At 39.7% G+C, this 21,914-nt stretch overlaps 1 protein-coding gene across 1 annotated transcript; it reads left to right on the forward strand.

Moving 5' to 3' along the window:
* The first annotated feature begins 1,875 nt into the window (after positions 1 to 1,875).
* LBH (LBH regulator of WNT signaling pathway) lies at positions 1,876 to 21,713 on the forward strand. Its single transcript, XM_063444075.1, has 3 exons — positions 1,876 to 2,045; positions 12,108 to 12,204; positions 19,313 to 21,713. The coding sequence occupies exons 1-3, from the start codon at positions 2,020 to 2,022 to the stop codon at positions 19,499 to 19,501; spliced, it is 312 nt and encodes a 103-aa protein (XP_063300145.1). The 5' UTR covers positions 1,876 to 2,019; the 3' UTR covers positions 19,502 to 21,713.
* The last annotated feature ends 201 nt before the right edge of the window (positions 21,714 to 21,914 follow it).

The raw sequence follows: 21,914 nt of genomic DNA on the forward strand, positions 1-21,914 counted from the left end.
AATGGATCTCTATGGGTAGCATTCGTCGCCTCCAGGTAGAGCGTGGAGATGCTGACTGTTGGTCCTGCAATGTTTACAGCACCGAACACAGGAAGTCCATCAATTGGCTTTCCCAGTATGTAAACACTGCCTTTTCTCTGCAGGGACATGCTCTAGACACCATCACCACTACATTAAGCTGTAGTGTTTCTGGTGCTTGCAGTGTCCCTTTAAAAAAATGATTAAACAATAAATTTTAGGTGATAGTTGCACATTTAAAATATGGTCTCTTTTCTGATTAACCCTTTAGCCACTGAATTTGACTATTGAGCTATGCTGGCAGTGACCTCTAACTGTCTAATAGAAAGATCAAGTCATTATCTTATTCCCTATACAGAGTATCTGTGTCTAAAATAGAATGCAGAAGCTCTCACGGCGAAGATAATGAATAGCAGGAAGTCTTGAATGATAAAACACTGCATGCTCATTTGCATTTCTTTGTTGCAGTGAATTCTGGGAGTTTTTTTTTTTAAGTATTTGGTAGTGGCTTTGTATAAGGTATTTATTTAATAAAGCTATTCTGCATTATGACATACAGATGCTAGACTGACATATTTTTGCAGGAGTCATATGAATGTATCATGGTGTTGGGCTGTATATGAAAAGTGTTCCCAGCAGAATGTATTTGTCACACTGTCGGAGTTAAATAAGTGAATAACGTCTCTTCCTTTGAAATAGCCGCTGTGAAGAATGTGTTCATTTTATATCTGCAGCATACGCTCACATACAGCCGCACAGCATGGAGACACCATGTGTGGCAATATGGTGCTGTATATTGCAGAATGCCTCTAAATCAGCAGAAGGAAAGAGCTGGGGGGTGGGGGGATAGAAAAAAAAAAGTCAAATACTGTATATATATATATATGAAACCAGGGGGCTGCACTCACCTGACCATGCATAACTGGGGTGCTGCTGGGGGCCAATTTATATAATGCACAAGATCCAGCGCACTCACTTATCCACTAAACAGCAACTTCAATGTTGACAGATTGTATTCGTTTTTTTTTTTAAAAAACATATAATCAAGGCAAAAATAATGGGGGTTTAGTTACAGTATATGATCATACATTATTAGGCTTATGCAATGTATGATCATATAATGTAACTAAACCCCCATTATTTTTGCCTAGATTATATGTTTTTTAAAAAAAAAAAAACGAATACAATCTGTCAACATTGAAGTTGCTGTTTAGTGGACAGGTGAGTGCGCTGGATCTTGTGTATTATATGTATACAGTATACAGTATATAATACAGGGGTGTGGGGTGTATACTGTGTCTGTGTGTATCTAAGTACACATTTGCAGTGATTGTTCTCCCTACCTGAAGAACATCCCTCTGCAATCATGCATAATATATTCATTCAAATGAGGGCTTGTCTGTGAATAGATGTCAGCCTCCTAAATATAGCACTTCCTAAGCCAGGGGGACAAGCCCTCAGCAAGGTGGGAATGAATGCACTAAAACCACAAGAAACAGAACAAAAAAAGGAAAAAACAAAACACTAATAAAATGTCACACTGCTGAACAAACAGGCAGGCTATGGAGAGGGGAGGGGGAGGAGGGGGGATACAGGAATACAATGTATCCCAGCAGTGCAGAATGCAGGTAATTGTGGATGAGGGCTGTGATTGGCTGGGAGGGATGAGTGAGCTGGATCTGAGCTCTGATTGGCTGGGAGGGATGAGAGAGCTGGAATGTACTGAGTTTACAATTTAAAGCTGATTGTATCCAAGGGATGAGCCGCAAGCTCAGACCATTCATGCTTTGGTTGACGTCAAGCCGGGTGGGAGTGGCCTGCGAGGACACGCCCCCTATGTTATATAAGAGCCTCTTGGGCAGCCTGGCTGGCACACAGCACTGAGTGTTCCCAGGGAGAGGGTCAGAGCTGTGTATACTGACTGCTCCCATCACTGGACTGCAGAGAGCCCCTGGGTGCTATCACTTTAAGCAGAGCATTAAATCAGCCTCTCAGGACTTCATGTCTGTATTTTACCCCATTCACTGGTAAGTCTGATTTAGCTTTGTGTTTTATTTCTGGGAGGCTGACTTCTCCTGGACTGCGGAGCTTTCCTGGAGGGCATGGATGAACAAAGAAAATCAGTTTTGGATGGAAAACCTGCAATCCAGGAACTGGAAGAGATTTCTGGAACTGATTGGGGACAAACTACCCCATTCCCCCATGTCCACCTCCCACCCATGTCAGTAAAAGGGGGGCACCTGGCTTAGCACTGACTGTCTGGCTGGGAGTTGGTTATTCTGCCATGTATTTAGACTAATCTATAAATTAACCCATTTAGCTGCCAGGTATTTAGACTAATCTATAAATTAACCCATTTAGCTGCCAGGTATTTAGACTAATCTATAAATTAACCCATTTAGCTGCCAGGTATTTAGACTAATCTATAAATTAACCCATTTAGCTGCCAGTGCCTGACATTGCAACTTGGGTCCTGTACTTCTCTAGTATATTTTATAATTCTATTTAGCTATGTAAAACTTTATATCGGGTGTCCGTGACCCCCTTCTCTTCCTCCAAGTTCATGCTGTGTTCAGCTGACATTTGTCTCCTCTCTGATTAATGGGTCACTTTAAGGAAGTTAACTAGTTAGGTGCCAGGCGGTGGGAGTTACATTGTGGATACATGTGTCTTTGTATGAAGTCCCCATGGTGCTTGGGACCAGTTCTGCTCCATGTACAGAGCTCCCCTGGATCCTTGGGCTGGGGCTCTGCTCCATGTACAGAGCTCCCCTGGATCCTTGGGCTGGGGCTCTGCTCCATGTACAGAGCTCCCCTGGATCCTTGGGCTGGGGCTCTGCTCCATGTACAGAGCTCCCCTGGATCCTTGGGCTGGGGCTCTGCTCCATGTACAGAGCTCCCCTGGATCCTTGGGCTGGGGCTCTGCTCCATGTACAGAGCTCCCCTGGATCCTTGGGCTGGGGCTCTGCTCCATGTACAGAGCTCCCCTGGATCCTTGGGCTGGGGCTCTGCTCCATGTACAGAGCTCCCCTGGATCCTTGGGCTGGGGCTCTGCTCCATGTACAGAGCTCCCCTGGATCCTTGGGCTGGGGCTCTGCTCCATGTACAGAGCTCCCCTGGATCCTTGGGCTGGGGCTCTGCTCCATGTACAGAGCTCCCCTGGATCCTTGGGCTGGGGCTCTTCACCCTAGGGGGTGTGTGCAGTGCCTTGTCCTGGCTTGCAGTATAATGGGCATCTCTGGCTGTAACTGGAGCCCACATCATGCGTTTCTTTGTTCAGTGAGAGACAGAGTTCAGCTGGTCTGGCTGTGTTTGGGAAAATAAGACAAAGCGGTGTGTATATGTGTGTATATACATTGGTAATGCTGTATATAGGAGTGCTGGTCAGGGCTGTCTGTCTCCAGACTGGTTTCATCTGTTTGTGTTTGTGCTGTCTGTTTTATACCGTGTCAGACATGCATTCAGACACCCTGATATTACCAGAGTCTAAATCTCTGATTAACATCTGATTTGATTCCATTTATATATTAGAGTATTATATTGTATTATATTATATTAGAGTATTTTAATCACTTTATTAGAATTATCGTGACTAAAATTATGCAAGTTTTTACCCATTCTCCTGAAATCCTGATGTAAATGTGCATTTCAGCATATGGGCTGCCATGCTGGCTTTGGTCCCAGTCTTGGACTACTCGGATTATATAGAACTAGTCGTCCTTCTTGAGTTTTGCATGGCGCGTGCCAACTCCTAGTCCATAGGGAGATTGACCCACAATTGATTATCATACTCAAAGTTCTAAAATTGGAGTAATCACCATGGAAACTACTGGAATGATCTTGCATATTGCTGTGGTCTGCATTACCTCCCATATTTTCCGTATGAGGATGTGATTAAGTGTACCCATGGGCACAGCACCAACTAGTGATTAGTAGGCTGGCATTGCCTGAGACATGCATCACTGGCGGCCCTGTTACAATACTGGCTATATCACTGCAGTGCCATGTGTCAGATTACCATTACCATGTGTCCTGTATCCCTGTCTGCCAGGAAAATTATCTAGTGGCCATTCAGCTAGTTTCACTAGTCACAATGGTGTAACTCTAGTTCACTATAGCGAGTCTGGGTTGGTGTTGGCTGGTATACATTAAGTTTCTAACTACAAGTTTGTTGTATTTTCACTGTGATCGATTCTCACTATAATGAATCGGGTTTGCACCATTGATTAACAAATGGTTTGTTTGTTTATTTTGATTCTTTGCTCTGGGAGGTATACATCATTGTTCTATAGGTTTTATGAGGTTGTAAACAAACATTGCTCTGTATCAAGCTCTTTAAGAACCCAGAGCGCAAGGCAAATGTTTGGAGAGTGTGTGCACAATGCTATGGAATGTTCAGTAAATGCAAAGGAATGTGGAACTTGGATTTCGAATGTTGGGTTTAGTCAAGACAGATGTTTAACAACTGTGCCACAGTATGGGGAAACTATTAAATGCAGTTATGGGTTTATTTATCAAGCTCAGAGGTTAAACTGAATTCTAGGCCAATGTTTATCTGAACTGGAAAGTTAATTCATATATATCAGATAGTCAGGGGTGCACTCACAGGCCTCAAGTGAAAAAATTGTGGTTTAATGGAACGAGAACTTCAGATTCATCTGTGATATATAATCGACGTTTCGACCCCTACGGGTCTTTTTAAATATAGATAGAAATATATATTCCCAAAATTCACTGTTTAGCAAATAAGCCTTTAGTATATAACTCTCTATTTTGTATCTGGTTGCTGTGCTTTGTAGCAGGAAATCTATTCTGGGTGTGCTCCGCAGCAGAACGAGTCAACGTTTCTAACCTTTAAAACACTTCATTGCTTATTCCAGCCATGAAATGGTGCAAAGGTTTCCTTCCTGTTTTGTGGTTGCTGAGCTTCTGTCTCAAGGTAGCGGAGCTGACTGTTCAAAGATTAACTAAACCGTACGTGTATATATGGTCTGCATTGTACTGTGATGCAGTATCTGTTGGTGATGCAGCTTGCAAGTGTTGTAAAGACTAGTATTATAGTAGCCAAACCAGGGTGTTACGTGCTGCCCTGCGGAGTTTGAACTACAACCCATATAATGCCCTGCTAGGCTGGCAGAGAATTATGGAAGCTGCCGTTCAGTTTACCATTTAATCGGAGTATGTTGAGTTTTCCGAAATACATAATCAAAGTTGAAGTAATTCTCTAATTTCCAGAACGCTATTATAGCCCAATTCTTCGCAGTTAGGTTTTTTAATTTACTTAAATCCTGTTTTTGCAAGTTATAGTCTGACAGTGGTTTGATTAGTTTGTGCAAAACAAACATCCTCTGCACACTTTTACTATGGAATCTTCTGGATACTTTATATCCTGGCATTTTAGATCCTGTTGAGTTTTGTTCTTCCAAAATCTCCAGTGGGGGAGAAATGAAAGTTATGTGCAATTAAAGGGACCCTATTCAGACCTGCTCATTGTCACACTATCACTTGGCACTCCCCCACTATTGATGCAGTCTGCTGATTGGAACCAAGTTACCCTATTTATATTTTATCTTCCCCCTTGGCTTTGACTATAGATGCAATTAATAGATGATACATTAGTGACTGACCTTTTGAGTGCTTGTTAGGAGGAAACCAATAATGCTGATTTAAGGCATCTTTTTCCCTCCCACCTAAATGACTGGCACTCTGATAACCGTCTGGTTATTCACTTAATACAGTGTGATTACCCATCTGACTGTCCTAAGGTCATATCTTTAATGCCAAACCCCTCGATTGAGCATATACAAGGAATGCCACAATATATATGAACCCTCTTGACACCGGTCAGACAAACCCATCTATGTAGTTTTTTCCCAGAACAAATCCTTTATGAAAGAATACCGGTTTGGTCACCTGTCTGTCAAGGTCACCTGACAAAGGGAAGGTCTTAACGACAGTGTCTGAGAGAACCTGCATTGTTTATATTTGCCATTTTATTCTTCTGTGTGATTCATTTACAAACAATGTTTACTTTCCTTTTTAGAATAATCTTGGCACGTCATGCTTTCTGTTAGCCTGTTTGTTACATAGTGAAACTTCATTTTAGAGAATGAAAGATACACAGTATACTATTTAAAGGATGTTAATAACACGGAATAGCATTCCAGCAGTGGTGGTGGGGCGGCCGTCAATTGTTGAAAATTTGAATTTATTTGGAAAATGTATAGAAAAGAAACATATAATAAGTAATTTATTAGGGTGTTATTTTAGTTACTGTAAGGTCAGTTAAATCTAATGGTTAGACCGTGCTTTTCTCGACTCTATACTATTTTACTAGGATGTATACTACTTGGCACTACAGAAACTGTGCTAAGCTGATGCCTCACGCAGAGACCTTATACTCCCTAAAAACACTGGACACTTTTATCTGTTTTAATGGTGACACATATTTGTAGATTCTCTTGTACATAATGGAAAATTAACTCCTATACCAATATTTTCCTTTCCCGATAATGATCCACAGCAGCACATACCTGGGCTAAGCTCCTCCAATCACTCCCAATGGACAGAAATAAAGCACTTAATCAATTAATGTATTCCTGACCCTATAGTGTTAAAACCATCATCTGGCCCCCCTAAATATAGCAAAATCTTAACTTTATTCCAGTATGCTGCTGCTTACTTAATTATAAGTGATTCACTCAGCCAATAACAGTGCTTTGACATGGGAAAGCACTGGATTGGCCAAGTCTGCCAAGGAGGTAGATCAGGAGCAGTGCCAGCACAGGCCAAACCCAGCCCTGGCCAATCAGCAGCTCCTCATAGAGATGCATTGAATCAATGCATCTCTGAGGAAGGTTCAGTGTCTGCATGCAGAGGGTGGAGATACTGAATGTCAGTCACACTGTACAGCACTGCCCCAGGAAGCACCTCTAGCAGCCATCTAAGTGGCCAGTGGAGTTATGTAAACACTGCATTTTCTCTGGGGGAAAAAGTGTTTACTGCAAAAAGCCTGAAGGGGAAAGATTATACTCACAAGAACAAATACAAGAAGCTGTAGTTATGTTGACTATAGTATCCCTTTAAGAAATTAGGTGTCTTCCCTCCCCCCCCCTCCTCTCCCCCTCCAAACACATGAGCTAAGGCTTAATGCTGAGTGTCATCTGATTTATTGGAGGCCGCACACTGCCTTTTATGCAAATGCCCCTGCAAGGGGTTTCCAATACAATACAGGGAAGTCCCTCCCATGATCCTTTGTGCCTGAGAGATAATTATCTGAGAAGCAAACATATAATTAAATTATCTCTCAGGTACAAAAAACATATAATTTTAAAAACATCCCAAAAGTACCCCAAAATCCATAGAAACCCCAGTTACATTCTTGGATAGCCCAATCTGGGTGACCAACATATCCAAAAATACCCCAGATTGGTTCAGTGCTTCTGTTTTTCCATGGAAGTCAATTATTTGACCGACCAAACACATGGTCCTATGCCAAAACAGTTCCATGCAATCCGTGCTAACGGTCGGTCACTTTTGTGAGTATAAAAGTGCATAAAATACTGAATAGAATCCATGTGTAACTTTTTCACCTTGTTTGTGGGAATGATTCTACCGAACAGTGCCCTTCTAAGTTGTATAGAACCGAACGCAGGCGATTATTGAAGTCCAGCAGTGTTTGGGAGTTTTGGTGTCCGATTTCAGTTCCATGAACTCGACGACCTAACATGCGAACAAGAAGGCCGCCACCTCGTGGTTGTTAATATGAATTGTGGCCACCCAGAAAAACTATTAGAACACTGTGGTGGAACTCGTTACAAGGTGTCAATTGGGCCTAACAAGCACACGGGTGGTCTCTGGTTTGTGCAGTTTGGTTCCTGAACAATATAATCACAAATCACACGAACAGTGCATTTTGCAGCGCCCATAGTCCTGAGGCTGGCAAGCCGGCTCCTCCAGGAGCACGTGGCAAGGTTATGTTCGTCACACTCCCTATAAGTACCCCTCCAAATTAAGTGGCCCTCAGTTCATTCTAAAGTCACCCATGCTGGAATGGCAAGCAGTGCTGCCGTGGGCCCATTACTGGGAAAGGAAAATATCTAAGTATGAGTTAATTTTCAGTTTTCCTGCCATGGCAGCACTTAACAGCAAGGCAGTGCCATGTATAACAATAAGAGGGAGTAATAAACACAGAGCACCGAAGTACTGCTAGAAAATGTGCGTATTCAGCAGAATAAATTAAACTGTGGAGGCTTGAAGGACAGCTTCCCAAAGGATGCTTCCTCCACCAATCTCACATCCCAATGACAATGCTTTATAAAAGTATTTGACGAGGACCAGCCAGCTGTCCTGCAAATCTGATCAGCTGGAACCTGTCACTGCTGCCAAAGTAGAGATGGTTCTTGTGGAATGTGCATTGGGTCATATAGAAACTTGGACGTGCTTGATTTGACATCCTGATGAAAGATCAAGAATGGTTCTTCTACCGATAAGGCTACCAATTCTGGGGTTCATCAGCAAAAAATCAATGCCACCTGCATTGCTGTCTTCCATATAAGTAGTGTCAGAGGAATGTCCTGTAAAGGTTCAAAGGAGCTGATTGCAAAGTTGAGAACCAATGGTAAATCCCATGGAGGAGAGGAGCATCTTACTGGGTATATATGTATTTTAAGAATAGCCTTCATGTAGCTGGCAACATCCTGGTTTAAGGCCCACTGAGCACCAGAAAGTGCTGACAATGAAGATACTTGGACCAAAGTCCATTATCCAACCCATCCTGTAAGAATTAAAGGGTATCCTTGGCAGAAAAGGCAGACTTCTTCAGGAGTAGGGACTGAGGGGATGGGTGGAACAGGGGATCAAGCTGCAATGACTTGTGGATTGACCAGGAGGGTGTGTAGGATACTCCTGTGACATTCCATAGTAGCAGAAACAAAGGCCTCCTGGGCCTGAATGGTGTAACCACCAAAACCTCATTTAAGTCATGTTGAGTTTTCTGAGGGAGACTAAATATTCGTGGAAAAGGAGGACACTCTTATTCCTCCTGGAATTTTCAACTGGGACGAGCTTACTTTACCTCTGTGAATGGTAAACCTCTTGACTCATTATGAGCGGTCTCCATCAGATCCATTTTGGGAAGGCCCCATTTCTAAACAATTGAGGGACCAAAGAACTAGCTGCAGTTCTCCTGCATGGAGGCAATGCCAGCTCAGGTAATCGGTTTCCATGTTGCTGAGACCCAGTGATGGTCATCCGATAGACCTAGCAGATTTGTATGGGCCTAATTAATCAGATTTCAATGTCTTCTTCCTGCGGCTTTTTGGATTTATATAGTTGACATCCATAGCATGTGGACAGAATAACTATGGGTCACTTAGTTTGAAGGGGTACTTATAGGGTCTTCATTGTTTAATTGTTTTATTTCTGAACATTGAGTGATCGGTAGAGCTTAACCCTGCTGTTAAGTGCTGACGTTACCAGAAATAGAGGATGAGTGAAAATGATGGTGCATTTGGGTTAATAGAAGATCATACTACAAATTATTCATCCGAAATTAATAAACAATTTGCAATAATGTTATGATGAACATTGCTCAAGTTTAAAAAAAAAAAAAAAACAAAAAAAACTTTGCCTGCCAAATCAAAACTTTTTCTCAAAGTGTTTGTGCTGTCACAAGGTAGATTGTGAGTTTAAAAAAAAAAGCAATAAAAACTGGCAAAAACATTTTTGGAATGTTAAAATTTTTATGGGCCGTCCTCACCAAAGACACAATTTTTTATTTTTTTTTACCAAACCTATTGATTTTTGTTTTGTAATGCATTAGGTGCGCTTGTCACTGAAAAGGTTAATAAAATGGTATTTTATATCAGACGCTGTGAAAATAATCTGTCATAGAATAAGTAGCAATCCGAAAACATGCGGTCACCCTGGTACTGGCCTTTCTAGCATTTTGTGTTTAAGAATCCCATTTTATCATTTCAGGAGATGTACTGTAAGAAACCAATTGGTTGAATGGTCCAGGTCTTGGCTGCAGATGATATAAAATGCAGTAGTATAGGATAATTCTAATGTTCTTTATGGATCTGTTAACCTTAAGCAGTGTAGCTCCACTCACTGACCGTTGAACATTGCGCTGAATATTCCAGCGAATTAGAATTCGTCATTGCTCCAGTCTGGACACTGTGCTTAGAGCCAGATTATTCTGGATTATAAAACGTTAACCACTGTTTTAAATAATCCCTTCCAAGTTAGACATGTTAGAACGGAGTCTGGGATATCCAAGTGATAAATATTCAAGGTTGGGGGAGATATTACTTTTTATCCATGGCTCCTTTACATTTTAAAATTAACCCTGGGAAAAGCGTAGTCCCTGCTTAATACGAAGACTAGCAAAGCTGTTATGAACCAGGAATTGTGGAAAACTGCTAAGGGATTTGTATGTTATAGGTAAATTTGACTATTTTTGCTTAATATTTGCAATAAACTTGTCACTTCTAAGCAATTTCTAGTTTAGTTAAACACCACTAGGATTTCTGAAAGGCATGCGTACCAACATCAAATGATTCTTCGTAAAGATTTAAATTTGTAAACGTCTGCTGTGATACTTACTGGCGTGCAAGTGTCTACAGTCAATAGATACAATGAATTTCAATCTGTTTATGTTTTTTTGAATGGACTTAATGTCATATCTTTTTATTTTGAAATGAGTTGTCTTTGAGTGTTCTATCCAGCACCGTTGGATTGTAAGCTTTTGGACCTGGCTCTCAAATCCTACTGTCTGCTTTTCAGTGCTTTATCCAGTGCATTGACTAAAGGGTAATTTTGTTGCAATAAATAAATTAAAATCTACTGATATAGTAGACCAAGTGTGGTTTTAGAAAGTCTGTCATTGTTCGTTCCGCTGGGTCCCCTTTAATTCTGGACATGCTGTGGAGAGGCTGAGCATCAATCATAAAAATGTTGGGGTATTTTTGGCAAAATTACATAATTTGCGGGTGTAGATCCCTATTAGCCACGGGTAATAGCCACTGACTAAATATCTTGGCATTGAACCATCTTCACCCTCAACTAAAAGGTTTTCCATTGACTTACAGCTGTTATTGTACACCAATTGAGTTTTTTTCTTTGTTATAAGCATTTATTGAACCTCGATAGTTCTGATCCTGTGAGATATAGCATTACATTATATACACGATTTGGCAAGGTATCCCTGTTTCTTGTAAAGTTTTATGCACAGTTTAAACTATCGATTAATGTTATTTTCATATGTTTTAGTACGTTTACTGGCATCACCATTTGAACACCTCAATGTCTCGTTATGGAGGTGGCCATTTTAGAATCCTTAGTATAAGTTACAGATAACAAAACAATGCTGCAGAGAGATCATGTGATGTCAGTGATTGGCAGAGTAGCTATCACAATGTGAGAGGAACAGGAAGTGACTGTGACTTGTACATCACATGCCATAGGTTACCTAGAAATTATTTATAAAAAGCATAAACATGTTTTATGATAAATGATTCTACATTGACGATTTCTTAATTTGAAAAGTTAAATCAAATGTTTCAAAAGTTTTGTTTTTGTTTGGCATGGCGTAATTGCTAGACTTCTGGCTAGTTGTGATTTTAAAGGTATTTGTAGCCCCTCGTGATAAAAGCTCCCAAATGCCATGGAGTAAAATAAACTGCCGTGGGGTTATACTTTAAAGCAATAACATCCCCACTTCTCCTAACATTTCGTAGCGTTTGTAAAATCGTGGATTTCAGTGGTAGATTTTCAACTCTTGTGTTAATGGCCCTTTAATAATGTTCTTTCAGACCACGATGGACAAAACCACTTCTCATTTATTTTCTCATCACCGTATTTCATAGCGTAGTACAATTGGTATGCAATAAATTCAAACTCTGACAAACCGGTTAAGATACATTCATTCAAGAGGCAAGGTAGGTCCATCATAAATGGTGTAAAACATGGACGGTTTATGCTTTCCAAATGTAAACCAGAATTGACTGGGCAAGGGATATCATGAAATGGTTGTCTGTAACCTTAGATCGCTGTTTTTCTTCAACCAATGTTTTTTTTTTTTTACAGCACTGATTACTTGAGATCAGCTGAAATGACTGAAGTAATAATGAACACTCAGTCCATGGATGAGATTGGATTAAGTCCTCGCAAAGACTCTTATCAGGTAAATTGGCAAAACTGATGTAGGAGAGGCTTAAACAGGATGGCATTTACTGGTAGCTAAAAGATGAGGGGTATTAAGGGTATTTACTGAATATTTTCATTAATGCTTGGTGTGAGTGAGATGTGTGAATCACGTTCAAACAGGACACACCCTGGTAATAGGCAATGGGTTTTGATTATTTTTATTTTTCTGTTTGCATCCCTCCTTAATATACTGTTGTCATTATTCTAAACAAAGATGTCATGAATTAGCCACCAAATGGCAAATTTTAGGATAAAATAACCAAATCGTAATGTTTGTGATTTTTAGCCTGGTTGTTTGGGCCCTAAATTTGTGGTTTCCTGGGAAACGGGCAACAATTTCTGTTCTAGTAGATAGGGCTCACTAGATGTGGTGAAATGCGTTGGATAGTTTCTTCTATGTGCAAGTTACTTTATGATGGAGTTTAAAGAAATTAAATAAAATATATTAGTGCTTTGTATTGATGGGATAGTAGACCATATTATTTTCACACAGCTTTTTACCTTTTAGAGAATTGGTGCTGTTTAGTTTGTTTCCAGAGTATTCCTTGGTGCCAACTTTTCTTGCTCGCCTTCCAGAACAGAGGCAGGCAATAGAGCAGGCATAAGGAGGGTGGGTCCCGTCCATCATACGAAAGGGGCAGTCTTGCCATTACGGGGGAGGCCAGACAGATTAACAGCATGCCCTTTCTAGCCTAGCAGACAATGCACATTTACTTGTACACAACACAGAAATTTAACATTTTCTAGAAGTGTTTCCATCTAGACTGTTGGCATTTGCTTATTTTAGGCATTTCATCCTCTCATACCTTGCTTGTTTAGTGGTAGAGAGATGTACGCTGTGAATTAGTCCAACATTGAATAACTAGATTTTAAGACCTGTTCATGACTGACTTATGCCCCCATACTATGATGCTAGATTATAGGGTTGGGCCTGCGAATGATTGGTGGCTCTTACAATTAAGGTGGACTTCTCACCTCAAAGCCTTTGAGGTGAGATGCACCACAGCCTTGCCATGTCCTTCCACCGGATGTTTTAAGGCATTCTCTGTGGTCATTATTCCCAGTTACTCAGCTCATTGTTGGTATGTGTTTTCTCTGTTAGGAAAACCTCTACCGCTGTGGTCTGTAAAATTATTTAAACTGGCCAATTAGCGTACGTCCTACCTTGAAGGACCTGCTGCAGCCATGAAGTCTCTCGTTAAGGCTTTGTATTAGTCAGACTTTCTAGGAATTGTGGGCAATTTATGAATGAACTTGCAGCTTCTAAATCATCATCATTGCCATGTTACTGGGAATTGCTCACTTGAGTGTAAAAAGGCTCCTGGCATAACAGATTTCCAGGAATACAGCAATGACTTGTCTATTTTTTCCCTTTTTTTTTTTTTTTTTTTAATAGCTTTGTTTTATAAACTAGTTTGAGATCGCTTGTTGTGCTGGACATTTTTTTTTTTTTTTTGCACAAAAGAATAGTATGTGGTGTGATTATAACTCTGACCAGTTTACACAGCATTCACATTCTTTTGAATCGTGTATCTCACCCAAAATACTTGGCAATTTTCTTCCACATTGCCTCATGGTAAAGTTTTTTTTTTTTTTACATTTATTTTAACAAGTCTAGTTGGAGGAATAAAATGTCTTCCCGGAACCTCCCAGTTGCAATGCAGGTGCCATAACAATACTCTTCAGAGGAGCTCAGGAAAAAACCCTTCCTGTGCCTTGGCCTCTTTAATGGCTACACATTTCAGACACAAATACTCGACTGCAATCAAAGTATCAAGGTAGTTTGTAATTTAAATTTTTTTTTTTATAGTTTGACATCAACAAATGTCCACTCTTTTCATAGTGCGATATAGTGGTTCTTTAATGTTGAGTATTATGCATCACTCATATAAACAAGGGATGTATTGATTAGGCAGTGTCTAAAATATCGGTCATAGCTATTTGACTTTTAGATAAAAACAAAAAACATGGTCATACAGTAGACATTGAGGTGCCACACAGATTTTTAAGGGGCACTGGGATTTCCAGAAGTACTTTGTGTGGTTATTTGGATGGCCCTAATCGCTAATCAGGTAAATATCTTTAATAGTTGCTGGAGGAATCCTCTTTGCAATGTATAAATTAAATTTTTATATCAACTTTAAATTAACCTTGCCCATCCGCCTGTTTTGCAGATGGTGGCTCTACGATTCTCATTGTCACATTACTTGTTGAAATGTTCTAATCCATTAACAAGAGGAGAGCATTTACCCAGGACTTTAATGTTCATTAAATATGAAAGCTTCTGGTTTTAACAACGGGCAAACAAACGTGGAACAATCATCGCAGTCTTAATATTTGGCTCCCTTACTTTAGTAGATGAAGTGGGATTTTTGTAATTTTCTGTTCTTTTGTAAATGCTGTGTAATCCTCTCTAGGGAACACTGAACAATAATCCCCTTGCTTGAGTCGTAAATGTAATGTTTCTCAACCAAGAAAAGCAGATGTGCGTGTGACGGTGACTTCCTCCTGCACGGCTTGGCAGTTTAAGTTATAACTGTATAATGCTTGGTCTGCCGGTTACTGTTCTACTTTGACACACTTGTAGAATTTATTATATTGTTTATATTCATCTTTAAATAGAACCACTATGGAAAGGCTGACTGTTTTCCCACACTGCTACAGTCATGTTTTACCAGGAAGGGTATAGATTGTTTCCAAAACATTTTTAAGATATAGGTATAATTATCCAACTCAATGGTATTTATTATATTGCCCTCAAAGGATGAAAGGCTCAGATCAATGCCTGGAGGCTATTGTATTGACTAGTTTAGCTATTTTTCTGGTTTTGTCAGATATATTGCATTCTACAGATATGCAATATGGATTTAAATTTTGCATAACTCTTTGGCACCAATGTTTTGGGTTATGGAATATAATTTTGTAAATGGTTGATCAGACTTGCTCAATGGTGAAAGTAGCCAAGCTATTTAAAACAAAAGACTTGCCTTGTGAAAGTTTGCTGCAATTGCAGTTTCTTCCATAACCAGGTGGTGTCAGCCAGCCCTTACTGTCCAATTCTCAGTGGGTGTGCTTGGCGTAATCCATAAACCCCTGTACTGTGTGGTTTTAAACTGTAATGTGTTTTCTATTGCTTTAATAAAAAACAAACCCCAAAAAAGAGAAGCTGTAAATAAAATAAACATCCGGATGGGGATTTAATTTAACATTTCTGTTTCGGACTTGTGAATGACCGGTGATGCAATAGTGACTGGGAGCAAAGTCCAACACTATGCGCCAGCAGTTTGCAACACCTGCTCCTTTCGGTGTTAGGAAGTATCTGTGTAAAGGGCCAGATTATCAAACTAGCTCGCTCTTTGTGATATTAACATTCTGCTGCCCAACCACTGGTTCTTCCTGGAGCTCAGCAGAAAGATCTTTGCTCTACGGATGTTCTGCTAGAGGCACAGGTCGTAAAGAACATTACTGGTATTGCAGACAGGTGGACCTGCCATGCAGTGTGTGAGCCAGGCTCTTCTTTAAAGTATGTATTAAAATATGACCTGTTGATGGCACCGCCTGTACATTGATAACTTTTTTTTAATCCTACATATCTTTAGCATACATCCTTGATAAAGGGAGATCAACAACCAATACCATAAGATGACATAATAAAATTTAAAGGGCTAACGTTTGACCACTGGTGGATGGTCAACAATTGTATCCGCATAGGCACAACCCATTACCCGCCCATGGATGTGACCCTCAAACCAAACCAGTGTATGATATTGTGTCCTCTGTACTGGCCAAAGGCTCACCAAACGTGCCTGAAGCCTACCGATGCACGCACCACCTGTTAATCTAGTATTTCGGATCTGCTGATGCCATGGGCAGAAGTTTAATTCATAAGCTAAAATGGAAGTAATGGTGCACTGCCTATGCATTTACTCTATTGCAGCACGTTCTGGACCCAGAGTGGTACGACGTCCTATTTTCATGGCTTGTATTATGTATTCGTTCATGTTGGTGTTTCTGGATTTATTAGAGCTATCCTCCGAAAAAACACCTGCACTTGTTTGCAATAATTTCAACTTCTTTTAAGCGTTTGCTAAAATCACGACTTTGTGGAAAATAGCTTTTTGCTGGATCAGCTTCCTTAGCAGCTGTTTAAGATGACCTTTTTTTTTTTTTTTTTTTTTTTACATTGCTGCAATAAAAACTTGCTGACTCCCAAATTGTATTCATATTTTTATTTCCGTGTTCTCTAAACAAGTGACCCTAACTGTGCTTTGCTCCCAAGTGGAATGGAACGTGGTGTGAAAAATGAAACGTAGCATTTTTGGCTTCAAGGACAATAACCAAACCAGTATTGCTCCAAATCCCAATAAGAACTTTTATAGTAAAGCCCTTTCTGGGAAATTTAGGAAACAAATGTTTTAGTAATATGCGGGTCATTCGTTGTATTGATATCTACTTCAACTGTACTGCTTGCTTTTATTGTAACCACTAGAAAACCAAACACCGCTCCCCAACGTGTAACCTTGACATGGAATACTTTAATTTTCGCAATTTATTTCAATTTATAAAGCTCAATTTTATTTAATTAAAGAGACACAAATAAATAAAAAAAACACTTTTTTAAAATAACCTTTTAACATGTGTACCCTTGGTAAAAACATGCATGCCTTCTCCCCACCCTCCATTTGGATATATTTACGACAGCTTGCAGAAGGTGTAGATCTCTTGTCTGTCTTTGCAAGCCTCCCTCTCCTAACTCCAATCAGACTTCCCAATGCAGCTCGATGAGAAGTCTTTGCAAGGCAATTGCTGCCTCCTTAGTTTCTCTACTGAGCTAACCAAACCAGGATAACATAATGGGGGCATAACAAAGTTATTTTTTTTTTCTGTAAATTGAACTCCTTTTCACAAATAACACTTCTGCAAGCAAGTATTTTCGAAGTCTGGAGTGTCCCTTTAACATTAATGCCGGACTCCCATGGTACTAGCTGATGGTTCATTGTTAAAACGGTTTAACATTGAATACGTGTCCCCTACAGCTTCCAGCTAGATCTCTGTATCAGCCAAGCAAGTGATGGGTATTGGTGGTATAAATTGGTACGGCTAATGTACAAGAGAGCTTTAAACCTTTTTCACTTAGCGTGGTTAACTTTAATCTGTCCTCGTTTCTGCCTGGCTTGCTTGAAAAAAAAAAAAAAAAATGGGTCATGTAAAGTACGACCCTTCCTGCTATTGATTACATGAACGAATACAGAGAACACAACAGAGTGGGTTTTGTCCTTGTTGTGGTGTTGCGCTCCCACGGACCTTATTACGTTTGGTACTGAAAATCTTGAGTGACATTCTTTAGGAATTCTTTTTCTTTGAACTGGTTATACTGGATTTGGCCCATTTTTTTAATTTTATTTTTTTAAATATTTAACATATTTTAGTTTTTCTCCGATTCAACGATCTGTATTGTGACAACATTCAAGAGCAATAGTTTTATATTTCAAATAATGACTTTGATTTTAAGCTCCTATGTTGAACCAGATAGTACATGAATTGTGATCGATATTTGCTGGATTATCAGTATTTCTCCCCAACATAGATATATTGTGATAACCTCATTTGTGTCTGTTTTACGAGATTACTTTATATTCATTCCTTTTCTTGGTTACTTGTTGTCACTGTATCGGTTGGTGAAGGAGTTTGTCCAGGACAGTGATGTTTTGACCCCAAGATGCTGGTGAATAATTCTTGAAACAATAGTCTAGGCATGACAGGCGCTCTTTCATGTATTTTTAAACAATTTCGTTACACAGGGCATATTATTCTAACGTCACACTGTGCTAGTAGTTTCGATAGCAAATGTATGGATGAGGAGGAAAAAAACGATTAAAAAAAAGTTTTTATGTCAGTCAATGCATCTGCTTGCTAAGCCATTGACTGACAAGGGAACGTAGAAAAGACCTTCTGCAGGAGTTTTCACTGCCCTGTACCCATAGCACATGCTCTTTGGTTACTATGGAAACTCCCTAGGCAGTGCCCCTTGCGCTGATGAAATGCTGGCAATGAAGGCTGCGTGCCAACATCACTGAGGGAGGTATTTTCTGCTCTCACTTGTCAGTCAGTGCAGTGCCTTGACATAACAGCGAGGAGAAGAGCCAGGTTTTGTTTCCTAATCTATACATTTGCTAGCAAAACTGTTAGAAAAAATCGTATGCCCAATCTAATGAGCATGCGTAGTTTGGGGCATGAAAGGTGCCATTTAAAGGCCATCCATTCGTGGATATTCTTCCATCCTTACTTTGACCTTTCCTAGTCTCATTTCCTTTACGTTGGATTGTCTCCATCTTTAAGTTATCCATTCTGTAGCACTTTTAAACATTGTATTTCTCAAAATCTAACATTAAGGGCGCCTTTTAAAAATATTAAGAATTGTAAAATTATTTATACAGGTTTTCTCTGGGTCCAGCCTGTGGTCATGTACTGTAAAGTGCTTAGAGCAAGATTAGTTGCCATCAGAAAATTAGGAACCGAACTCTTTATGTTTCAAACATGGAGCCCTCAAATTCCTTATAGAGTCCTACTTTCTCCTCAAATATTTCTAATGTAATAAAACCTTTCAAGTATTGCAAGGAAATACTTAATGTATTTATTTTTTAAGATAAGTTGCCAGAATTGACATTGGCCATCCTGGAACTCTAATTTGGGCTGACTGATAACACCCCAGTGAGTCTGCCATCGGTGGACTTAGACTTCCATCTGCACATAAGGGCTCCAACCACCATAACCACTTCAAATCACTGAAGTGGTCATGATGTTTTGAGTAACCCATTAAATCATTTTGATAAAGTAACTTGAATCTCTAGTGCAGGGATTGTCAACCGTTGGCTCTCTTGAACCCGTGGACCTTTCATAGTGCTGGTAAAGCTTCAGGGTAGATGACATCTGGAGGCTGAATGTTTCTTGCCCATGCTGTAGTGCTTCTATATTAATTGGATCAGTGGAGGTTTTTTCTTTTTTATAAATATGAAATCTTGGTAATAGGTATAGACCGTAAATCTGTTCTTGTTTCATATGCATTAATTGTTCGATATCTTTAGATTTTCCCAGATCCTTCTGATTTTGAGCGATGTTGCAAACTGAAGGACAGACTGCCTTCGATTGTCGTGGAGCCTACAGAAGGAGATGTAGAGAGTGGTGAGCTGCGATGGCCTCCAGAGGAATTTGTTGTGGAGGAGGAAAAGGATGACTGCGTCGAAACAAAGAAGGAAACTAGCCAGGAGCAGTAATGGCAGCCCTGCATCCGATCTTAAATCTATTGTCGTGTGAAGGAGGAAATGGCCACAAAATGGCTTGACTATGAATCTGTTAGAGGTTTTCTGTTAAAGATGACAAACTCAAAGATGCACCTGTGAGATTTTTTTTTTTCCTTGTGAGAAAATACAGCCGTCATGTGATCAAAAGCAGGAAGTCTTCTAAGAAATGTTTGCTTTATATATTTTTTTTCTCCATTATATTCCATTATTTAGAGATTGCGATCTGAGTTGGTTTTTTTCTGATCCTAGAAGTAGCGCTCATATTCCCACAAGGCATCAAAGGCAGGAATTAACCATAGAGTGCACTTCAACAGCAGCAAGCAACGGATGGACCTTTCTTTTTCTTTTTTTCTCTTTCAAAGAATGCAAATTTAATGTTAATTTTCTTTATCAGCAAGAAAATAGCAAATTTTGAGAAAGTGTTTGGGGATGGGGGGATATCACCTAGAAGGGAATTGTCCTATTGTAAGTGAAGCTTAGAGGTGGTGAAATATTGTGACCTTTATTATTCAGCCTGGCACATGAGTCACCTTTACGATGGTACCATAGACAAGTGATTAACTTGGAGATAATGTCATGTTTTGTCTTCATAGCTATATGGAAACCCTTCCAAGGGACCCAATATCATTTCATGCATAGAATGTTGGCTTGTTTCATAATTTTGTTTTTCTAATTTGCTTCCAAACGTGACATGGAGAATATGCGCCTGGGATCTAGCAGTGTTTGAAGATTAATTTTCTGGTATTGCCGGTCATTACAGAGCTTCCTGTTCCAATAACAAATTCGATAGTGTTCTGTTTCACACCATACGTGCCCACACAGCATGTCAGATTTTCAAGATGGCTATCCTGCGCACATATGTGTTTTCGTAGTCTGAAAGGGATCAGACGATATTAGGGATCTTTCACCATTGTGAAAAAAAGTTTGTTTTTTGTCAGTGTAGTGCAAATAAAGATACTTGCCAAAACTGGGGTAAAAAAAATTGTAGGATTTACCGCACCTATAGAAACTATTTTTTTTTGGGATATGCAAGAAATTGTTGTCTAACAGTGTAGATTAAGAGATATATTTCTTAAAGTAGCATTAAATCATCAAAGCATTTTTGTTTGGTTTGCTGTGTACAGTAGAAAATTCAGGGACGTTTAAATTGTTTCCTCGAAAATAGTCCCCTGTCCGTGTATTCATGTGATGGATGCATCTGATGGGTGCTGACAGACCTAAAAATAAACATCCATTTCATTCATCAGTAACCCACATACATTGCACAAAATGGACAGTCTTTCAAGAGGCCATTATTTATCTTGCACACAATAGACTAGTCACATTCTGGTTCATGCTTCCTTTATCCATATTTTTTTTTCAGCGTTCATTGAGCTGAAAGTAAAAAAAAATAAAAGCAAAAAAATAAATGTTTGAAATGCTGTGGGCTACAAAGGAAAATATTGCTATCCACAAACTGTTTTTAGGTCTGCCTAATCCTATCTTTCAGTAATCTATAGCAATAACTTGTGTCTGTGCTTTGAATGATAAATGCAAAATGTAAAGCTTTGTGTGTTCTCTAGTGACACGTGTAGGAAGTCCTTGGAGGTAGAAGTATTTTTATCTCATCTGCATCTTCAAACGGTTTGTCACCAAGAAAAAATGTCCTCAGTCCAGACCAATGGGTGTCTGTTTTGTAATTCTGGTCCTGTTTTCTTCATAGTGTCTAGTGACTGACCATGTCATTTGGGCCTTTGATGGCCTGGAATTTTAACACAATCCATGTGCTCTCAAAGCCGGAGCGTGATACGTGGTCATGTTCTCAACTGAAGGGTGTTACGGAATGCCACTTGCCGATGGAACTTAACTTGTCACCTTCTTGTTCCCCAGCTGTGCCACACAGCATGAAAATCGAAATGGCGCTCCTGAGACTGTATGACTTGCAAGTGGGGGAACAAAACCTACTCCTGATTTTAAACGTTTGTGTCTCCATCTTGTTTGAGATTATTGTATCTTTCAATTTGTTACTGATGTATCTGCGAACAAAAAGCACTCTAGTAAATTCTGTTGTAAAATAGTATATATATGTAATTTTTGAGGCTCAGGGAGAAGCTAGCTTTGTTTTGTTTGTTTTTGTTTTGTTTTTCTCAAACTTTTTTTGTCACTGTGACAGTTGTAAATAAAGGTTTGAAATTGCTTTCCAAAATGCTGGTTGCTTTATTCTTATTGAATCCTTAAGGGCTCCAATGCTAATACTATTAAGATTAAAGACTTAGTGTACATCTCTCTCGCACGTCCTGTACTGATGCTGGAATGTCATGTTCTACTCCAGCTCTTCCTGTCGAGGTAAGAAAAGGGAAAGTGGGTGGACCTCACTAAGGATGAGGCGGGCTCCACGCCATAACCT

Source organism: Pelobates fuscus, chromosome 2 (assembly GCF_036172605.1).
Source record: "Pelobates fuscus isolate aPelFus1 chromosome 2, aPelFus1.pri, whole genome shotgun sequence".
NCBI classification, from domain to species: domain Eukaryota; kingdom Metazoa; phylum Chordata; class Amphibia; order Anura; family Pelobatidae; genus Pelobates; species Pelobates fuscus.